This window comes from Copadichromis virginalis, linkage group LG17, assembly GCF_057382275.1.
Source record: "Copadichromis virginalis isolate Kocher_CV1m ecotype Utaka linkage group LG17, C_Virginalis_male_GT1.1, whole genome shotgun sequence".
Lineage (NCBI taxonomy): Eukaryota > Metazoa > Chordata > Actinopteri > Cichliformes > Cichlidae > Copadichromis > Copadichromis virginalis.
In genome coordinates this window covers 15,510,825-15,526,486 of record NC_140634.1, presented here as the reverse complement: position 1 = coordinate 15,526,486, position 15,662 = coordinate 15,510,825, and the positions used below count along the sequence as shown (strand labels likewise).

The following is a 15,662-nucleotide window of genomic DNA, read 5'->3' as shown; positions in this document are numbered from 1 at the left end:
ATCCTGTGGATAGACTGACTGGCACTGGTTATGGTTGATTTAACTGGTGGCACACCGCAGGACATTCAGAGTGGGTTTATCAGCACACAAAGATAACAGCGTGCCTCCCTTCACACTCTGCTGCCTCCTGCATCCCCCGTAAGGACTCTCAAGCTGAGGTTTATCAGAGAAAAACGGCCAACACCAGGCGGGCTGTCGATGCTGCTGATGTGATGTTTTCAGCTGAAGGGGGAAGAGGGTGGTGGGGTCATGAAAAACGTCAGACACAGCAAAAGCCAAAAGCGTTAGCACGCAATTACGGACTTCTTATTAAGAGTGCGGTTGAAAATCGGCCCACTTTCGTAGTGCAGCAAGTCTCTCTTTCCAGCTGTGTGTGTGTGTGTGTGTGTGTGTGTGTGTGTGTGTGTGTGTGTGTGTGTGTGTGTGTGTGTGTGTGTGTGTGTGTGTGTGAGAGAGAGAGAGAGAGAGAGAGAGAGAGAGAAGCTAGCCTGAAGGTGAGGCGGTAACGTCCTGCCTCCGTGCCTCTAGCTGCAGCTGAGCCAGATTTGTGCGCACACAGAACTTTACGCATCTGGTCGTCATCAGCAGCAGCGGCCACTCTTCCTGCTCATATGTGGCTCAAACCGAGGAGGAAGAGAACGTCTTCTTCTTCTTCTTATATGATTTCTTGAAATTGAAAAAAAAAACGCGACTGGACGAACACGGGTCGGTCATTTTCTTCTCTGACTCGTACTGCTGGATGTATTGGCTGTAAAAAGATTTAGTGGGGAAAGCAGGAACAAGTTCGTTTGAGAACTCCGTTGCTGATTTGGATGTGAACAGATCCACCCTCTGCTCGGAAGTCCCGAGTTTTTATCTGGCTGTGTTTTTCTAGAGGCGCTGCTAGTGCTTTCTGCATGCACGGATCTACTTGGCTCACTTGCGCTTCTCTTTCTTATTACCGCTCTCTTTTTTCCCGCTGGTTCCCACTTGCGTCATGACTTCTAGCTATGCACATGTAATGGACAGGCAAGCTACGATACCAAACCGCCTGGAGAGCCCAATCACGTCTAACCTGGACAACTTGCAAGCCAAAAAGAACTTCTCAGTCAGCCATCTGTTGGATCTGGAAGAGGCCGGGGAAATGGTCGGTACCCAGGCAGACGAGAGCGTCGGGGAGACGGGGAGAAATATGCTGGAATCTCCGGGGCTGACTAGCGGGAGCGACACGACCCAGCAGGAAAGTAAGTGAAATGCTGATGAAAAAATGTTTTAAAAGGATGGGACGAAGCTCAAAATAACACGTTTTTTTCTTATTATTTGAAATAATCCTCAGCGAACTGTTTTAGCCCCTGTTGATATCCCAAGTTATCATTCATCATTTCTTGGAAACAAATCAAATCGCAGACAAAAGTAGTTCTCTTGACAGGCTGAAAACGAAACGTGTTTCTTTTCATGACTTGCTGGCGAGCGTCCGCGCGCAGACCGCACGAACGGAGCTCTGCGAAAAGCCGCGCGCATGGAAGGAATCTTCTAGTGAGTTTTGGCAATGCATCATCCCTGACGGTCTCCCCCTCAAAATGACCATTAATTTACCATTAACACTCTGATGTCAGTGAAGTATGATGCTGATGGTGGACATGGTCAGTGAAGTCTCCTTACAAGTCTAACTTCGGAGTAATAAATCTTTTCCCCACGACTGTTGACCTCAGCAGGGCGCTTTGTTTTGCCCTACATTTAAGAAGAAAACACCAATAATGAATTTTGAAAACAGACTGAGTCATGTAGACGTGCGCAGGTGTGACTTATGCTTTGTGAATATTTGCATAGCCCTATCACAATTTTTATTAGAAAACATTTTAAACAAGGCCTCATCCCCGCTGGGTGTGCAAAAATGAAGCCGATATCTTTGACACTACAGAGGCGGGATCTAATCCCTGGGCTGCCGTTGGAATTCCACTGTGAGAATCGAGGTTAACATTTCCAACTTTTCTTTTGGTATACGTCACTGCCGAAGCCGACAAGAACCTGGATAAATTCAGCGCAAACAAACAAATACAAATAGATAAATAAATAAAAAAAATGCCACTGCACGTCCTCTCCACCTCACCGCTGAGAGAGTAAATAAACGCTCCCTTCTCCCCCCTCCTCTTTTTCTGCTCAGAGGGCCATTTGGAGAAGTTGACACAAACGTTATAGCCTTTAATGAGTGTTATTGTTATTTTTAAAGGCTAAAAAATCGTCTGTGAGAAATATGGAGGAGGAAGTGGCGGGGTCACGTCGTTAATCTACGGTTATTTTCAGCCTGTCAAACACTTTCAGAATATCGGAGCCTAGTCATTTGTCATAATTACCGCGCGTGTCCTCGTTCCGACAATTAAAGAATCAAATAACAGCATCTCATCAGCTCTTAATTTGTGGAAACGTGACTCTGACAAACCACAGAAGGAACGAATCGATCGGATTTAGAAAAAAAATGTTTTAGAGTGATGAGTAAAAACTGTAGTGCTAGTTTTCCGGCTTTTATTGCATTAAACAAGAACTCAGACTTGAGCAAGTTTAACATTATGATCTGAATTATTACGCAAGTACATTATTATTATTATTATTATTATTATTATTATTATTATTATTATTATAGGCAACAACTGATTCAAACATTTGAAACATTTTTAGTCCACGTTTAAAAAAAAAACTTTGCACAGATGTCCATTATTTGCTTGGGCGTCCGCAAAATTTAATAAAAATCCAAATAAAATAACAAAAAATTGCCAACTACACTTTTAGTTAGGAATCAGGTCCCCGCTAACGAATTTGTCTTGGCAGCAGGACTAATTGACTTTCACTGATCGCTGCTAATGAGATCAATCTATAGTCCCACGTGTTGACCACACTTGAAGCTGCCAGAAGGATGATGATGGTGCTGATGATGGCGCTGATGATGCCGATGGCTTTGATTTGCTGTTTTAAACATCACCCTGGAGGGTTAATTAAAAGCTGTGCGACACCAAACCGCTGCCCAGGCGCTGCACGATCTATTAAATGAATGAGTCTTTTCGGGAAGCTGAGTTTTTTAAAAAGCTATCTGTGCCTGCGTTCTCAATAAACCTCTACGTGACGGCATTTGGACCCATGAAGGTTTCCAAATATTTTATTCCACGAAGAAAACTCGCGTGGAATTGATAGTTTTTAAATACGCTTTAAAATTTAGAATTGTATACAAGTACTGTTAAAAATACCTGCGTGGATTCCGTTTTGTGTGGACTGTCCTCTGTCCTGTCATATTTTTTTTATTTAAAATCTAAAAATGAAGTCCGATAGAATACTGTAAATAAATACCTTTTTTATACAGGCCTACAAACCTTTTGATTTTATTTTTTTTTATTGCTGAATCGCCCTAAAAGTGTTATTTAGCAGTCAAAATGTTTAATTTAAGTTATATAATAACATTTAATTCCTATATGTTTAAATGAAAGTTTAGACGCACATTTAGGTTCTGACAGATCTTATTTGCTGTCCACTTTTCTCCGGTTGTAAAGTCGGCGGGAAGGGCGTCACGATTTGCTCCTTAACTCTCAGCCTGGAGACGCGCAAACGCTGGTTTCTGGTGAGAAAGCTGTATGCGGTCGTTGGTTTGCCATGTGTGGCCTTTACAACTCCAGTTTACTGCAATTTGTTCTTTTCCATTTAATAAACAGAGTTTCAGCCCAAAACTGTGGACCGTGGTGTCTGCAGAGCTGCTGTAATCACTTCTAAGAAACTTTGGTGCTGTAGCTATGTTAAATATTTTTGAAAAAAGAAAGAAAGAAAATAGGCACACACATTTTCATGTAAATTAATGAGGTTATTTGTTTTTGTCTGTGGTACTGCAACATGGTCATTGTTCTTTGTGAGATTAAAACGTGAAAAAGCAAAAAACAGGCCTGGAGAAGTCATGAAACTACTTATACTTGCATAAACTACTCTCGTTGTGGATTCAGTCCTTCCTTCCAAGATTTACGTTTTATTTTCAATAGAAATGAAATGAAGATGTCATTAGTAAAATCTATTGGCTTAAACCTCATGGTGGCAGGATGCCCACAAAAGGTCACAAGGCCAGTCTGATTAACTGGATTATGAAGAAGAAGAGCAAAGGATGGGGGTAGTTGTAGTTTTAGGTTTAAGGTATTTTTAAGGCATTTAGCGCATAAAATAAAGGCAAAAATATGAATACAATAGCTACTGCTTTTTATTACTTTCAAGCACTTAAGGAATAAAATATCACTTCATGGATTTGTTTTAGTTAATGAAGCATCTTTGCACTCTCCTCCTCAGTTTATGGGTTGGCCTCAAATGTGAAGTAGAACCAATTTAAAGGGCTCAAAGAAACCAAAATGAACATTGTCACTCCAACCCTTCAGCAACCCCACCCCACCTACACACACACACATCTATTTGTGACTCAAACTGTCTTACAGCCTGCAGTAGCAATTGTGTTTAAACGCTGTGTACTGCAACCATAAAAATCATAATTATTTGTACTTATAACTGTTCATGGTTTCAGCTTCTGAGTCTCGATCCAGAAATAAAGGTGAAGATTCAGTCAAACAAAACAAATGAGACATTTGGTTGCAGCAGTAAAACAAATAATCGGGTCAACAGCAGCACACGATCAAAATCTGAAGCAAGTAAAGTGAAAAATATGGACATAAAAAAATCATAAATTCACACAAGAATACATTTTTTTTTATTTACAACAAATTATTTTTCTGTCTTTGCTTTTTTCCTCTTGCTATTTTTAATGTATAGGCCTGTAAAAATCCTTTGTATGGAGCAGCAGAAGAAAACACTTTGTGGTCAGCTTGACTGAAATAAATTCATTAAGAGTTACAGACAGACATCACTTTTTATTTTAAGGGCTCCATTTTCGATTCCAGCAGGTGAACAAGTTTACATTTGGGGTTTTTTGCCAATCGACTGACAGCAACTCTTAGAAGAAATGTTGACAGCTAAACAAACAGGTTACTTGACGATCGAGTAATGTTTGACACACTGCCAGGAGTGTGTGCGAAAAATGAATCAATACAACAACAATATCCCGTGTTTGGCTGAAAGTTCATAGTTCTACTAACAAACATGCTCCAGAAATCTTTTTTTAAAAAGTGCATAAAACTGTAAATGAGCATGAAAGTTGAAGTAGTTTCTATAGACTTAAATAAAGATTCCAAGAAGTGGAAATTTTCAAAAGTAAAACTTTTTCTTCAACAGCAGCCAGCTCCATCAGGTAACACATTACCCGATGGATGAATGTTGTGAATAACTTTTAATTTTTAATGTATTCCACAAAATTTCCAGAGCATGTGACTGAAAGCTCAGAGAAAAACTGGTCTGTAAAAAGTGCTGCAATAAAAGTTCTACTTAATGATTTTTACATTAAAAAAATACACACAGATGTTTCCAGAAACACGGCCAATATTTGCCATTCTGGTTCATTAGATAAAGTTTATGGATTTCGTGTAACCCCAAAATAAAGAATAACACATTTAAAAAGAACTACTATCCCAACAAAACGAATGTGCTGAATACAAAATCCCAATCAGAGACACAAAATCTGTAGCAGCAAAAACCCAAATGATTCTTTTTGTCTCAGTTGACTGAAATCTCTCAAAATGTTATTACTGCTAAGTAGCATGAAACACTTGAGTGTATTGAGCAACGTCCTACCTTTGTATATGTGTGTGCACATAACTACAGACTGTGTGTATGTGTGGATGTAATTAGGAACACTTTAGATCACAGCCTTATTTTTCTGTGTGAAAGTGTTAGTTTGTGGTCCTGTTGTGCAGCCACAATTCACCAACACTGATTTCACCCAGCGGGAACTATCAGACTGAGCACATGGAGCTCTTCCATAATGAATTACACATTCAGCTTTGCCAAAGTGATTCTGTTACTTTTGTTTTTGGCTTGTGTGCTAATTAGTTAGGTGAAGAGCCAAGTGACGTGTTTCTGCAGATCCAGAAATTATTTCACAGCTTTTTAAAAGAAATCGTACTTTCTATGAGGGTAAATATTCATACATAATATATAGTTTTATATATAAACATTGTTTGTTTACAAGAAAATAATGATAAGGATAAACCACAAAAGGTACTGTTAATAAGTCAAGTCTTCCTCTAGTAAAATGTAGAGCTATGATACGTTGTGTCGTTCTTTGCGTATTAAACTTATTAAATGACCTTCTGCTCTAACTGGGCAGAAACAAACCTCAACTTGTTGACCTCAATCATCAGTCTTTAAGTGGTAGTGTATCTATCTGGCTATCTATCGATCGATCGATCAGTTTTATTCATTTTAATTTGTGACTCAAACTGTCTTACAGTCTGCAGTAGCGGTTGTGTGTCAATGCAGACAATGCTTCCTGCTGTATTTATATAACAATATAACAGTTACAATTACACTTATAGTTAATTGCAATTATAACTGTAATTATATAGTCGTTTGATTTTTTTGGGGTAATGCTTGAGCAGAACGAAGCTGTTCCTCTGATTCATAAAGTTCCTTCTTCCTCTTTGTGCAGATGAACAGATGAACACAGAGGAGAAGAAGAAGAGGAAGCAGCGCAGGAACAGGACCACCTTCAACAGCAGCCAGCTCCAAGCTCTGGAGAGGGTGTTTGAGAGGACACACTACCCCGATGCTTTCGTCAGAGAAGATCTGGCTCGCCGGGTCAACCTCACCGAGGCTAGAGTGCAGGTACGAAAAATGTATTGCCACAGGAAGGTGGCTTCAATGCTACGTGGCAAAAAAGAAGAAAAGATGTTTTCCTGAGATTATAAACCTTCAGTAATAATTCCACATTCTGATACTTTTATTTCGACAAATACTGATTCCTTGACATTTGATTCTCCTGTTATTTGAACATTTGATTGAACTGTTGGCTAGATTCTAACTTAGGTAAAGAGAGAAACAACAAATGCACTTATGAGATTTGAAATTAGTGTTGTACCAGAATAAGTCAGATATAAAATAAATAACTTTCTGTTAATATACAGATATGAACTTATATGATACAAATCTTAAAATAGAACATATTAAATGAATATTTGACTAAGCTGAAAAGTTTTAATAGGAAACTGCAGTGCACGCGGTCACACAAACAGCACGACTCCTCACAGCGTCAAATCATCTGTTAGCTTTTAACTTAGTGTATTTGGTTATTAATCCTTCCTAATAGGCGAAAGTCATTAACAGCTTTAGATTTTGTGTTGAACTAAACTGATAAGAGCTGACAAATATCTCTTATCATGCCAGAGTGATCTTTTAGATAATTACTGATACTGTAAAGTCTGTTAGCAGTTTGCAAAAACTCCCCAGTGAACCGACCGTGATTAGAAAAGTGGATGTAATGATGTTTAATTTCCTCAGTTGTTTACAAAATGTGTAAAACACACAAGTGCTGCAACAAAAGGGCTGCTAAATACGATGCTGTCAGCGGGAGAATGAACTACTGACTTTGATATGAACGCCACAAAAACAGATACAAACTGGGATGTATAGTGTTCTGAAATGGGTCTCGTAAAATGAATGTTTCCAGTTGTTAGTAAAAGTTTTGAATTCATGAAGGATTTTTCATCCAGACACACACTTGTGTGCACCGAACATCTGATAGTCTGCATTTCTGTTCATGAAGCATGTGTTGTATTCCAGCGTGTCATATAAGTCTAACATACTGAATTAGAAATGATGTTTTATTATGTTGCGTTATAATTTTTTCGTTATATATTTCACCACAAAATAATTTGCATGAATGCAATAAGAGAAAAAGCGTTCAAAGATCAACTACAATTTGAATTATTGTCAATCAGTCCTTTGGTAATAGATTCTGTCCTACAGCAGCTTGACTGATATTATGATTTGCATATTTAAAAAATGGTACTGTGGTGTAGTGGTTAACAGGTAACCTCACAAGCAAGAAGGTTTTTGGTGTGAACTTTGTGGTCTGCTGGGGCCTTCCTGTGTAGACTATGAGTGTTCATTGATTGCTTCCCAAAGACCTTAAACATGCATGTTGAATATGATAAGATGGTTCTCATTTGGGCAAAGGTGTGAAAGTGAGAGCGGGTGGTTGACTGTCTACGATGGACTGGAGATGGGCAAGACGTATCCTATCGCTCACATTATGTCTCCTTCCTCTATGTCCCTTAGGTGGAAAAGTAGTAAAGAAAATGGATGGATTAAAAAAAACATAATTATAAATGTTTTTATTAATTACAAAACATGTAAATGTCATTGAGTTTATAGCTGTCACACAGGCGATCAACTTTAAGGTAATTAGCCGTACGTTCAGCAGCCCCAGTTCAGATAGCAGACTCTGAGATGACATTTATGTAAATGCAAACGTCACACTCAGCTCATTCTTTGTCCTCACAGCTTTATGACCAGTGTTTGTTGGTTTTCTCTTTGTTGTACTGGATAATCTGCCACTCTTCACTTATAAACAAGAAAACATTTTTTCTTAAATGCACTTAGGTTTGCCCTAGAAACACGTGACTTATGACTAATAATTAAACACGTGCATTTCTTGCAGGTATTGATATATACAGTGTCTATAAACAAATCAGTGCTATCTTTATACAAAACAATGAAAGTATTTATTCTGTGGCCAGAGTGAGAGGGAAAGAGGAAATAGTGATCTGGGAGTGAGACAAGCAGCACATCTGTGATTAATGTGTAGCAGAGAGCAATGCAGAAATGCTTTGATAAAAGACTTTGGGTAATTCCTGAGGCAGTGCGTCAGCAAGCCCCTCTGAGTGCATACAACTTATAATAATGAACTCAGTTTCAGAGTAAGGAAAAACATCAGCATCCTCCACCTCAGTCATCGTCTACTTAATGAGATGGTTCTGCTGGTGGGGGGTGATAAGGACGGAAAGAGGTGAACTACAGATGAAGCATGGACACACGAGCGAGAGCGTGTGGACGCATGGTCATTTTAGACATTAGACTAGATATTTGGATTGGAGACAAGAGTTTAGGTGGTCTTTATGGATCTGCTCCTTTATGGGTAAAGATTTTACTACAATTTAATAGACATGAAGCATTTCTTTTATACTGTGTTTGTCTTTTAATTGACATTAATTGCTGTTTGTGTACAGAATGTAGAAAATGAGCTTTCTTGTGTTTAAAATGTGTTGAAGAGTGAGACACAACTATTTAAAAAAAATCCATAATGATAGATCGATATTTAAAAATATCTGAAAATATCTGTTACACTGACCAATCGTAGCTTCAAGGGATTTCTATAGATCTTCAGACAAAATCAAAACGTTGATTATCCCTGTAAATAATAGTGGAGTGTAATATGGTCCATGGAGTGCATGTATGAAGCACTTGTTAGGCCATTCAAAAAGCAAAGTTACTGATTTGCCATTATATCCTGATCTGGGTATGAGAACACATGTCTGAGGATGACTTTCTTTATTTTAGAGCTTTTACCAACAGCTCAGAATTTTCTCTCACAAGTGAAACTGTGAGTGTGAGACACCATATAAAACCTCTTTTTCTTACTGATGTCATACGACTTAATTCAGTGCTGACTGAGAAATTTTAGCGTATTTGACTGCAAACTGTTGTAGGATACCACAAAAAACACCCCATCTTACTTCGGACACAGTGAGCACGAGAAACATTTAGAGCTTCTATTTCACTGCATGGTTAGAGATAAAATGCGGTTTGTTGAGCAGGCCACAAAGTTGGCGATTACATGGAGAATTATGAAATTCTATGAATGTGCCCAGACTATAAAGATAGAGGTTTCTGACACATTACCAGCTTTCAAGGTCAAAACTTAAAGTATATTAAAAAAAAACTTCTTGCTTAATTGACCAACATTTTGGTCAATACAAAAAAAAAAAAAGACCAATGAGTCTGGAAAGACTCACCATAGTTCCTCATACTTCACAGTGCTGTGCCCGAGCTATAAATATTAATAGTCCTGAAAAAACTGAAATTTTGGCATTTTGGGCATCACCATGTTGTTTTATTGGAGTCAGAGTTTACTTTATATGTGGACGAGAAAGTGGAGCTAAAAGTATATTAGGGAAGGCTTTCTTTAAAGCCTGATATCTAATCAGTGTCAGAAATATTTAAGCAGGACCACTGGCATACTGGTTGGTATGTGTGTATTTAGCTAATGAAATCATAATAACCCGTTGAATAAATCTATTAACTATGGTTGAAATTTTGCTGTGAGAAGTTGAAGCTTTTTCAATGAGAAAAAAGCTTGAATACAGCTCTTTCAGCTGTATTCAATTGAGTTTAGCTTTATTTATATAACACCAAATCTCAAAACCAATGCAAAGGAAGAATTCTCTTCTCATTGGTTCTTTAACAGGAAGAGACTGCAGTATGACTCTTCAGCAATGGCTTCATATCTAGTGGCTACATCTTATTTTTGATATACATATATGTATGTTATGTTTGGATTAAAGGAGCAGTGCTTTCATAGTCATGAAGATTAAAAAGCGATGACTAAAAGACAAACAATGTGCTCTGTCCTTTGACTTTGCAGGTGTGGTTTCAGAACAGGAGAGCTAAGTTCCGCAGGAATGAGAGAGCTATGCTGGCCAGCAAAAATGCCTCGCTCCTCAAATCTTACTCAGGAGATGTGACGGCAGTGGAGCAGCCAATTGTGCCTCGCCCTGCACCTCGCCCCAACGACTACCTATCTTGGGGGAGTGCTGCGCCCTACAGGTATAGTCCCCTTGAACATCACTTAATAATCTTGCAGCCACATTCTGTGCACAAAGCCTACTTTGAATACAAATGGAATTCATTTTCTCAGTTTAGAGAAGGACTTCCATTTATTAGCAATTTCCCAAGAAATCTTTCCTTTTTCCCAGAAAAAGGGAAGAAAGAAAGGAAGGTGGGGAAAGTATAAAAAGCCAGAAGAAATAACCACTAACACGAGCAGTAACATCACCGTAACAGTTCTCTCTCTCTCTCTCTCTCTCTCTCTCTCTCTCTCTGTCACACACACACAGATGCTGCGTTCTGTTATTGTTTAATTTCCTCCTCTCCTACCTGCACATATTTTTCATTGTTCCGCTAAAAGTTTTCATCTCCTGTGATCCTGAACTCAAGCAGACTTATACCTCAGACAGTTCACACACACACACACACACACACACACACACACACACACACACACACACACACACACACACACACACACACACACACACACACACACACATTGTCCATTCAAACTATATTTCTACACCAACGGCGATGCCTTGTGCATTTCGAATAGTAAAACAATGTTATTTTTCTTTTTGTCTAATTGTCCATGCAGACAAACCAAGGCTCACTGCTGCAGCATATTCTGTGTATCCAAAGCCGCATGCATCTAATGCCTCCATGCCGCAGAGCTTTAATAGAAAACAGTTAAACGTCCCATGTCCTCTTGTGCAGCCTTAAACAAAATGATGAACATCTGCACCAAGTTTCAATTAATTCAGTCTGATTGCTTTTGGGTAAGCTTGCTGACAGACAGAACAACAAACAGACAGATAAATAAACAGCAAATAAAACAACTCTCTGCTTTTCAAATGTGACATGCTCATCTATTACAATGAACATGCACACTTTAATATGACCAAATCACACATACACGAGGTCTCAGAAGCTGATTAATCACTAAAATTAATTTCTAATTAAAAGGACTGAATCACCCAGTGCATTTGTTTGAAACTGAGCTTTAGGTTATTACAAATCCTTAGCAAATGTGAACCAACGTGGAACAATCTAGAGATAAAGGAAAAGTTTAGTCTTTAATAATAAAAGCAGACTAAACTACTGATGAGTTTAATCTTCTTTTTAAAGGATTTGTTAAAAAATAAAAATAAAGTAATGGCAGATTAAAAATATATACAAGTATTAAAAAAAATCACCATTAACCCAAATTTAATCTTCATAAACACATAAATATTTACCTGCATTTTACTTCCAAATTTACTTCTTGAAAGTCATTTCCTTTTTATAAAAAAAAGTCTCTTCAGCTTAAACTATTAGAAGTCTATACATCCCTAAATGTCTGGCCTGTCCATTTATTTCTCGTTGATGAACAATCAGGCGGAAAAAATTTCCACTTCATTTCTATAGCACTGAATATGAAATAATATCGCACAATAATCTAAAGCCAGATTGTGTTGACAGTGCCGTCCTGACTGTCTCTGAACGATTACACTGTAAACCCAAATGTTCAAATTCATTCGTGTAAACCTTCTTAAAAAAAAAACAAAAAAAAAAACGTTTTTTGAAATAACAAATTGTATATTCAAAAAATATTATACTCAAACATTTTATATATTGTTCTAGGTATGTGTAGACTAATGTTTTGTAAGTGTCTTACTGGCACCTCTCAAAAGTAGAAAATCTTGCAAGAAATGAATGTAGTGAATGTAAATGTCTCGACTGCAGCGTTTAATTTGTGATGGTATAAACTGGTTTAAAACTAGATGTTCCTGACTAAAGTAAAGGACTCTGCTTTTGTAGAGAAGAAAACCTTAAACCAGAGACTATGACAATAAAGAAATCTCAAGTGAAAATATTGGAGTTATATATATACTTAAAAATACTTAAGTAGCCAAGTACTACATCTTGCATGTAATGAAAATATTTAAATGATGAAAAAAAATGTTATTCACAATGACAACTTGATCTATTTGTTTTCAGGAGAAACGACTGGCAAGCATGTATGCCTAAAATAGGTACATGTAGTCTTTCCATTTTAATAACTGTAGTGAAAGTTGAGTGAATGTGACCTTTAAATGCTTTAACAGTGAGTTAAAGATCGACCTCTGTTCCTACATTTTCATTCTGCCTTTTAAACTCTCTACATCTTTGCCTTCTACCCTTCATATGCAACTTTAATCTGTTGCACACATCTAACTTTAAGCTAATTGTGGTGAATCAAAACACCATTTTCCTCTCCCTGTCCCTCATCTAACCCCTCTGTCAGCACTTGAGGGCTGGGGATAGATCCTGTGACCCTCCTGAAGAGGTGATAATGTGAAAACAAACCATATTAAATCCACTACTGACCCCCATGACCCCTCTGTGCTACACTACACGAGATAATGAACATCGCACAGAATGACAGCGCTCTCCTGGGCAACATTTTTGTGACTCTGGTTACATTGGTCATGATTTACAGTAATTCTCAGTTCTGAAACTGAGTATAAAATGTCAAACCCTACAGCTGCAGCCAGGGAAATCTTTGTAGCAATAATGCTTTGTAGTGCCAAGAGTTCACTGTGCATTATCCCTAAGCTGGTATCCAATGGTGGCAGCGTGAGTGCCGCAGAAAATATTGCCCACAGAGAGTCTCTTTCTCTTTCTCTCATATATATATATATATATATATGGGTCATTATCTTTCTGCTTATCTTTCTGATTTCTGCTGATTAGGTTTCACATACTGCTATTAACAGACAATATAACCACCAGCTTGGTGCCTAGACAACAAACATGCAAAAACACCGGTCATGTTCCTGTAGGGATTTTAGCTTTCAGAGTAGTTGATGTCACATTTAGTTTCAAAGGTTTTTTTGTTTCTTTACATATTTACATAGCTGCAGGTGATACTGTAATCCACAGATGATGTAACTTTTCACCTATTCTTCCTCCTTCCTCTCTCAGTGCCATGGCTACCTACCCACCCACCTGCTCCAACACCAATACATCCCAGGGAATGAACATGGCCAACAGCATTGCCAATCTGCGACTCAAAGCCAAGGAGTACAGCTTGAACCAGGTGCCCACAGTCAACTGAAACACTGAGAGGCTAGGGGATCCCAGGGGAAGGGAAGGAGCCCTCTCTACTACAAGACCCCCCAGACCCAGAGAAGGACATTGTCTCTGGGATGAACATTATTCCACATACTCTGGATCAAGAAGTATTCTTTTCTTTCTGGAGCAGCCATGATGGTATACTACTATCAATGTACCAATGTGCAAAAGTGCAAAAGCGTGTGATGGCAGGATTTTCCCCAAGCCAAGTTTTCTTTTTCTCCTCAGCATCACTGAATTCTTGTTCACACAAAAAGACATCTAGACTGGATGCTGTAGCCAAATATCTGCACAGTTTTGCATTTGTGATTGTGACTTAAATGGAGGGTTAGTTCCAGTCAGAGAACTTGCTTAAATGGAGACTCATATGGACTACATGGAATCCCACTTTTTCTATGGTGTTGGATAAAATTACACACCATAATTGGGATCATCTACTTTCTTTCTTTTTATGTCTTCAACAAAATGACAATGACTTCCTCTGACATTTATACAATTTAAATTTTTTTTCACATTTCTTTCCATTTTATACCACTGACAAACAAACATTTTCAACACATTTTGAATTTCATGTAATAGTCCAATATAAAGGAGAGGCTAATGTATTTCTGAATCCAAAATCAGTAGATAATTTCATATGATATCCTTTATTTGTAACAGAATAAAAACTTGTATATGAATAAACATGCGTTTCAAGCAATAAAATTGCAGTTTCAACACATATCAGAAGGGAGAAAACAGTTGTTTTCCAATATTTTCCAGGTTTCCAACACTTTCTTTAAACAGTTCCTGAGTCTTTACGCTTGCAGATTATTATAACAAAAATATACTGCCTACGATCAGTCAGCCTTGAATTATGCTTCAAGAATTATAAGGAATAAGTGTGTTTATAGATGAGACCATTTGGAAAGCAAACTGATCATGAACCTCATGCAAACCCCATAAAAAGAGAGATTTACAACCAGAGAACAGATGCTCCTTCAGAGAAACCCCAAGGTCCTCCTGCTTTGTGTGGGGGATAGGCTTGGGGGAGGGGTGTTTTCCTGATTACCACAACCTGAAATTTCCATCTTAAAAATAGGATATTTATGAGCGGCGAAATCTTGTCCTTGCTATGGAGGCCCTCGGGTCTTGTTTAACTGTATGACTCTTAAACAAGGTGTTTCTTCTCCCTGCCCCTCATAACCTTCACTGTCAACAAACATAAGTTGATACTGGTCTTTGAATGGTGTTCCCAGACTGTAAAAGCCAGGTTGAATGAAACCGTAGCTGATGAGGAAGTGTTTTAATTTGGTGGACTTAAAAAAAATTGGCATGCGTGCCATCGTATGAAACGAACGAACGAATTGTCATTTGCATAAGTTTACACTTTGCCTAAACCTTTACGTTAGTGGTGTCAGCAACATTACATATGTGTTGAACGGTGTTTGCAACATCTCCTTCATTCTTATTGTTATGCACGAATCTGTAGAAAACTCAGTGGGATGCAGGCCTTAAACTGTTTATAAGAATGAAAATCTTCATTTACACACAGTAATTTGGGTAGTTTTTCATAATTCAAGTATCTTCAATGCAAGCCGGCACTGTCAAACAGTTACAGAGCAGAGCAAATGTTAGTCATAAGGAGAGAAACGGTTCACTGATGAGATTTTAGGGTTTTTCCTGACTTGTATGTCACTTTTAAGGAGGGGTTTTTCTTTTTCCTTTTCACCCATTTCATTTCTTGCTCTGGGTTGTTTTCCTGATCACTGATCCCTGACTTTGGGATGTCCAGTGTCAGACCCCTGTCACCCTCTCCCCTGCCAGGCGCCCAGGCTCACCTTTCACAGCCAGGGCCTGGCTGCCCCGAA

The 15,662-nt window shown here is 38.3% G+C and overlaps 1 protein-coding gene across 2 annotated transcripts; it reads left to right on the top strand.

Moving 5' to 3' along the window:
- The first annotated feature begins 382 nt into the window (after positions 1-382).
- On the top strand, positions 383-14,550 carry prrx1b (paired related homeobox 1b). Of its 2 annotated transcripts, XM_085437275.1 has the most exons (5): positions 383-1,223; positions 6,539-6,714; positions 10,532-10,713; positions 12,697-12,731; positions 13,663-13,792. In XM_085437275.1, the coding sequence occupies exons 1-5, from the start codon at positions 977-979 to the stop codon at positions 13,716-13,718; spliced, it is 696 nt and encodes a 231-aa protein (XP_085293401.1). In that variant the 5' UTR covers positions 383-976; the 3' UTR covers positions 13,719-13,792. The 2 variants fall into 2 exon arrangements, with proteins under 2 accessions (XP_085293401.1, XP_085293400.1); XM_085437274.1 differs by lacking the exon at positions 12,697-12,731 and having other exon boundaries at positions 13,663-14,550.
- The last annotated feature ends 1,112 nt before the right edge of the window (positions 14,551-15,662 follow it).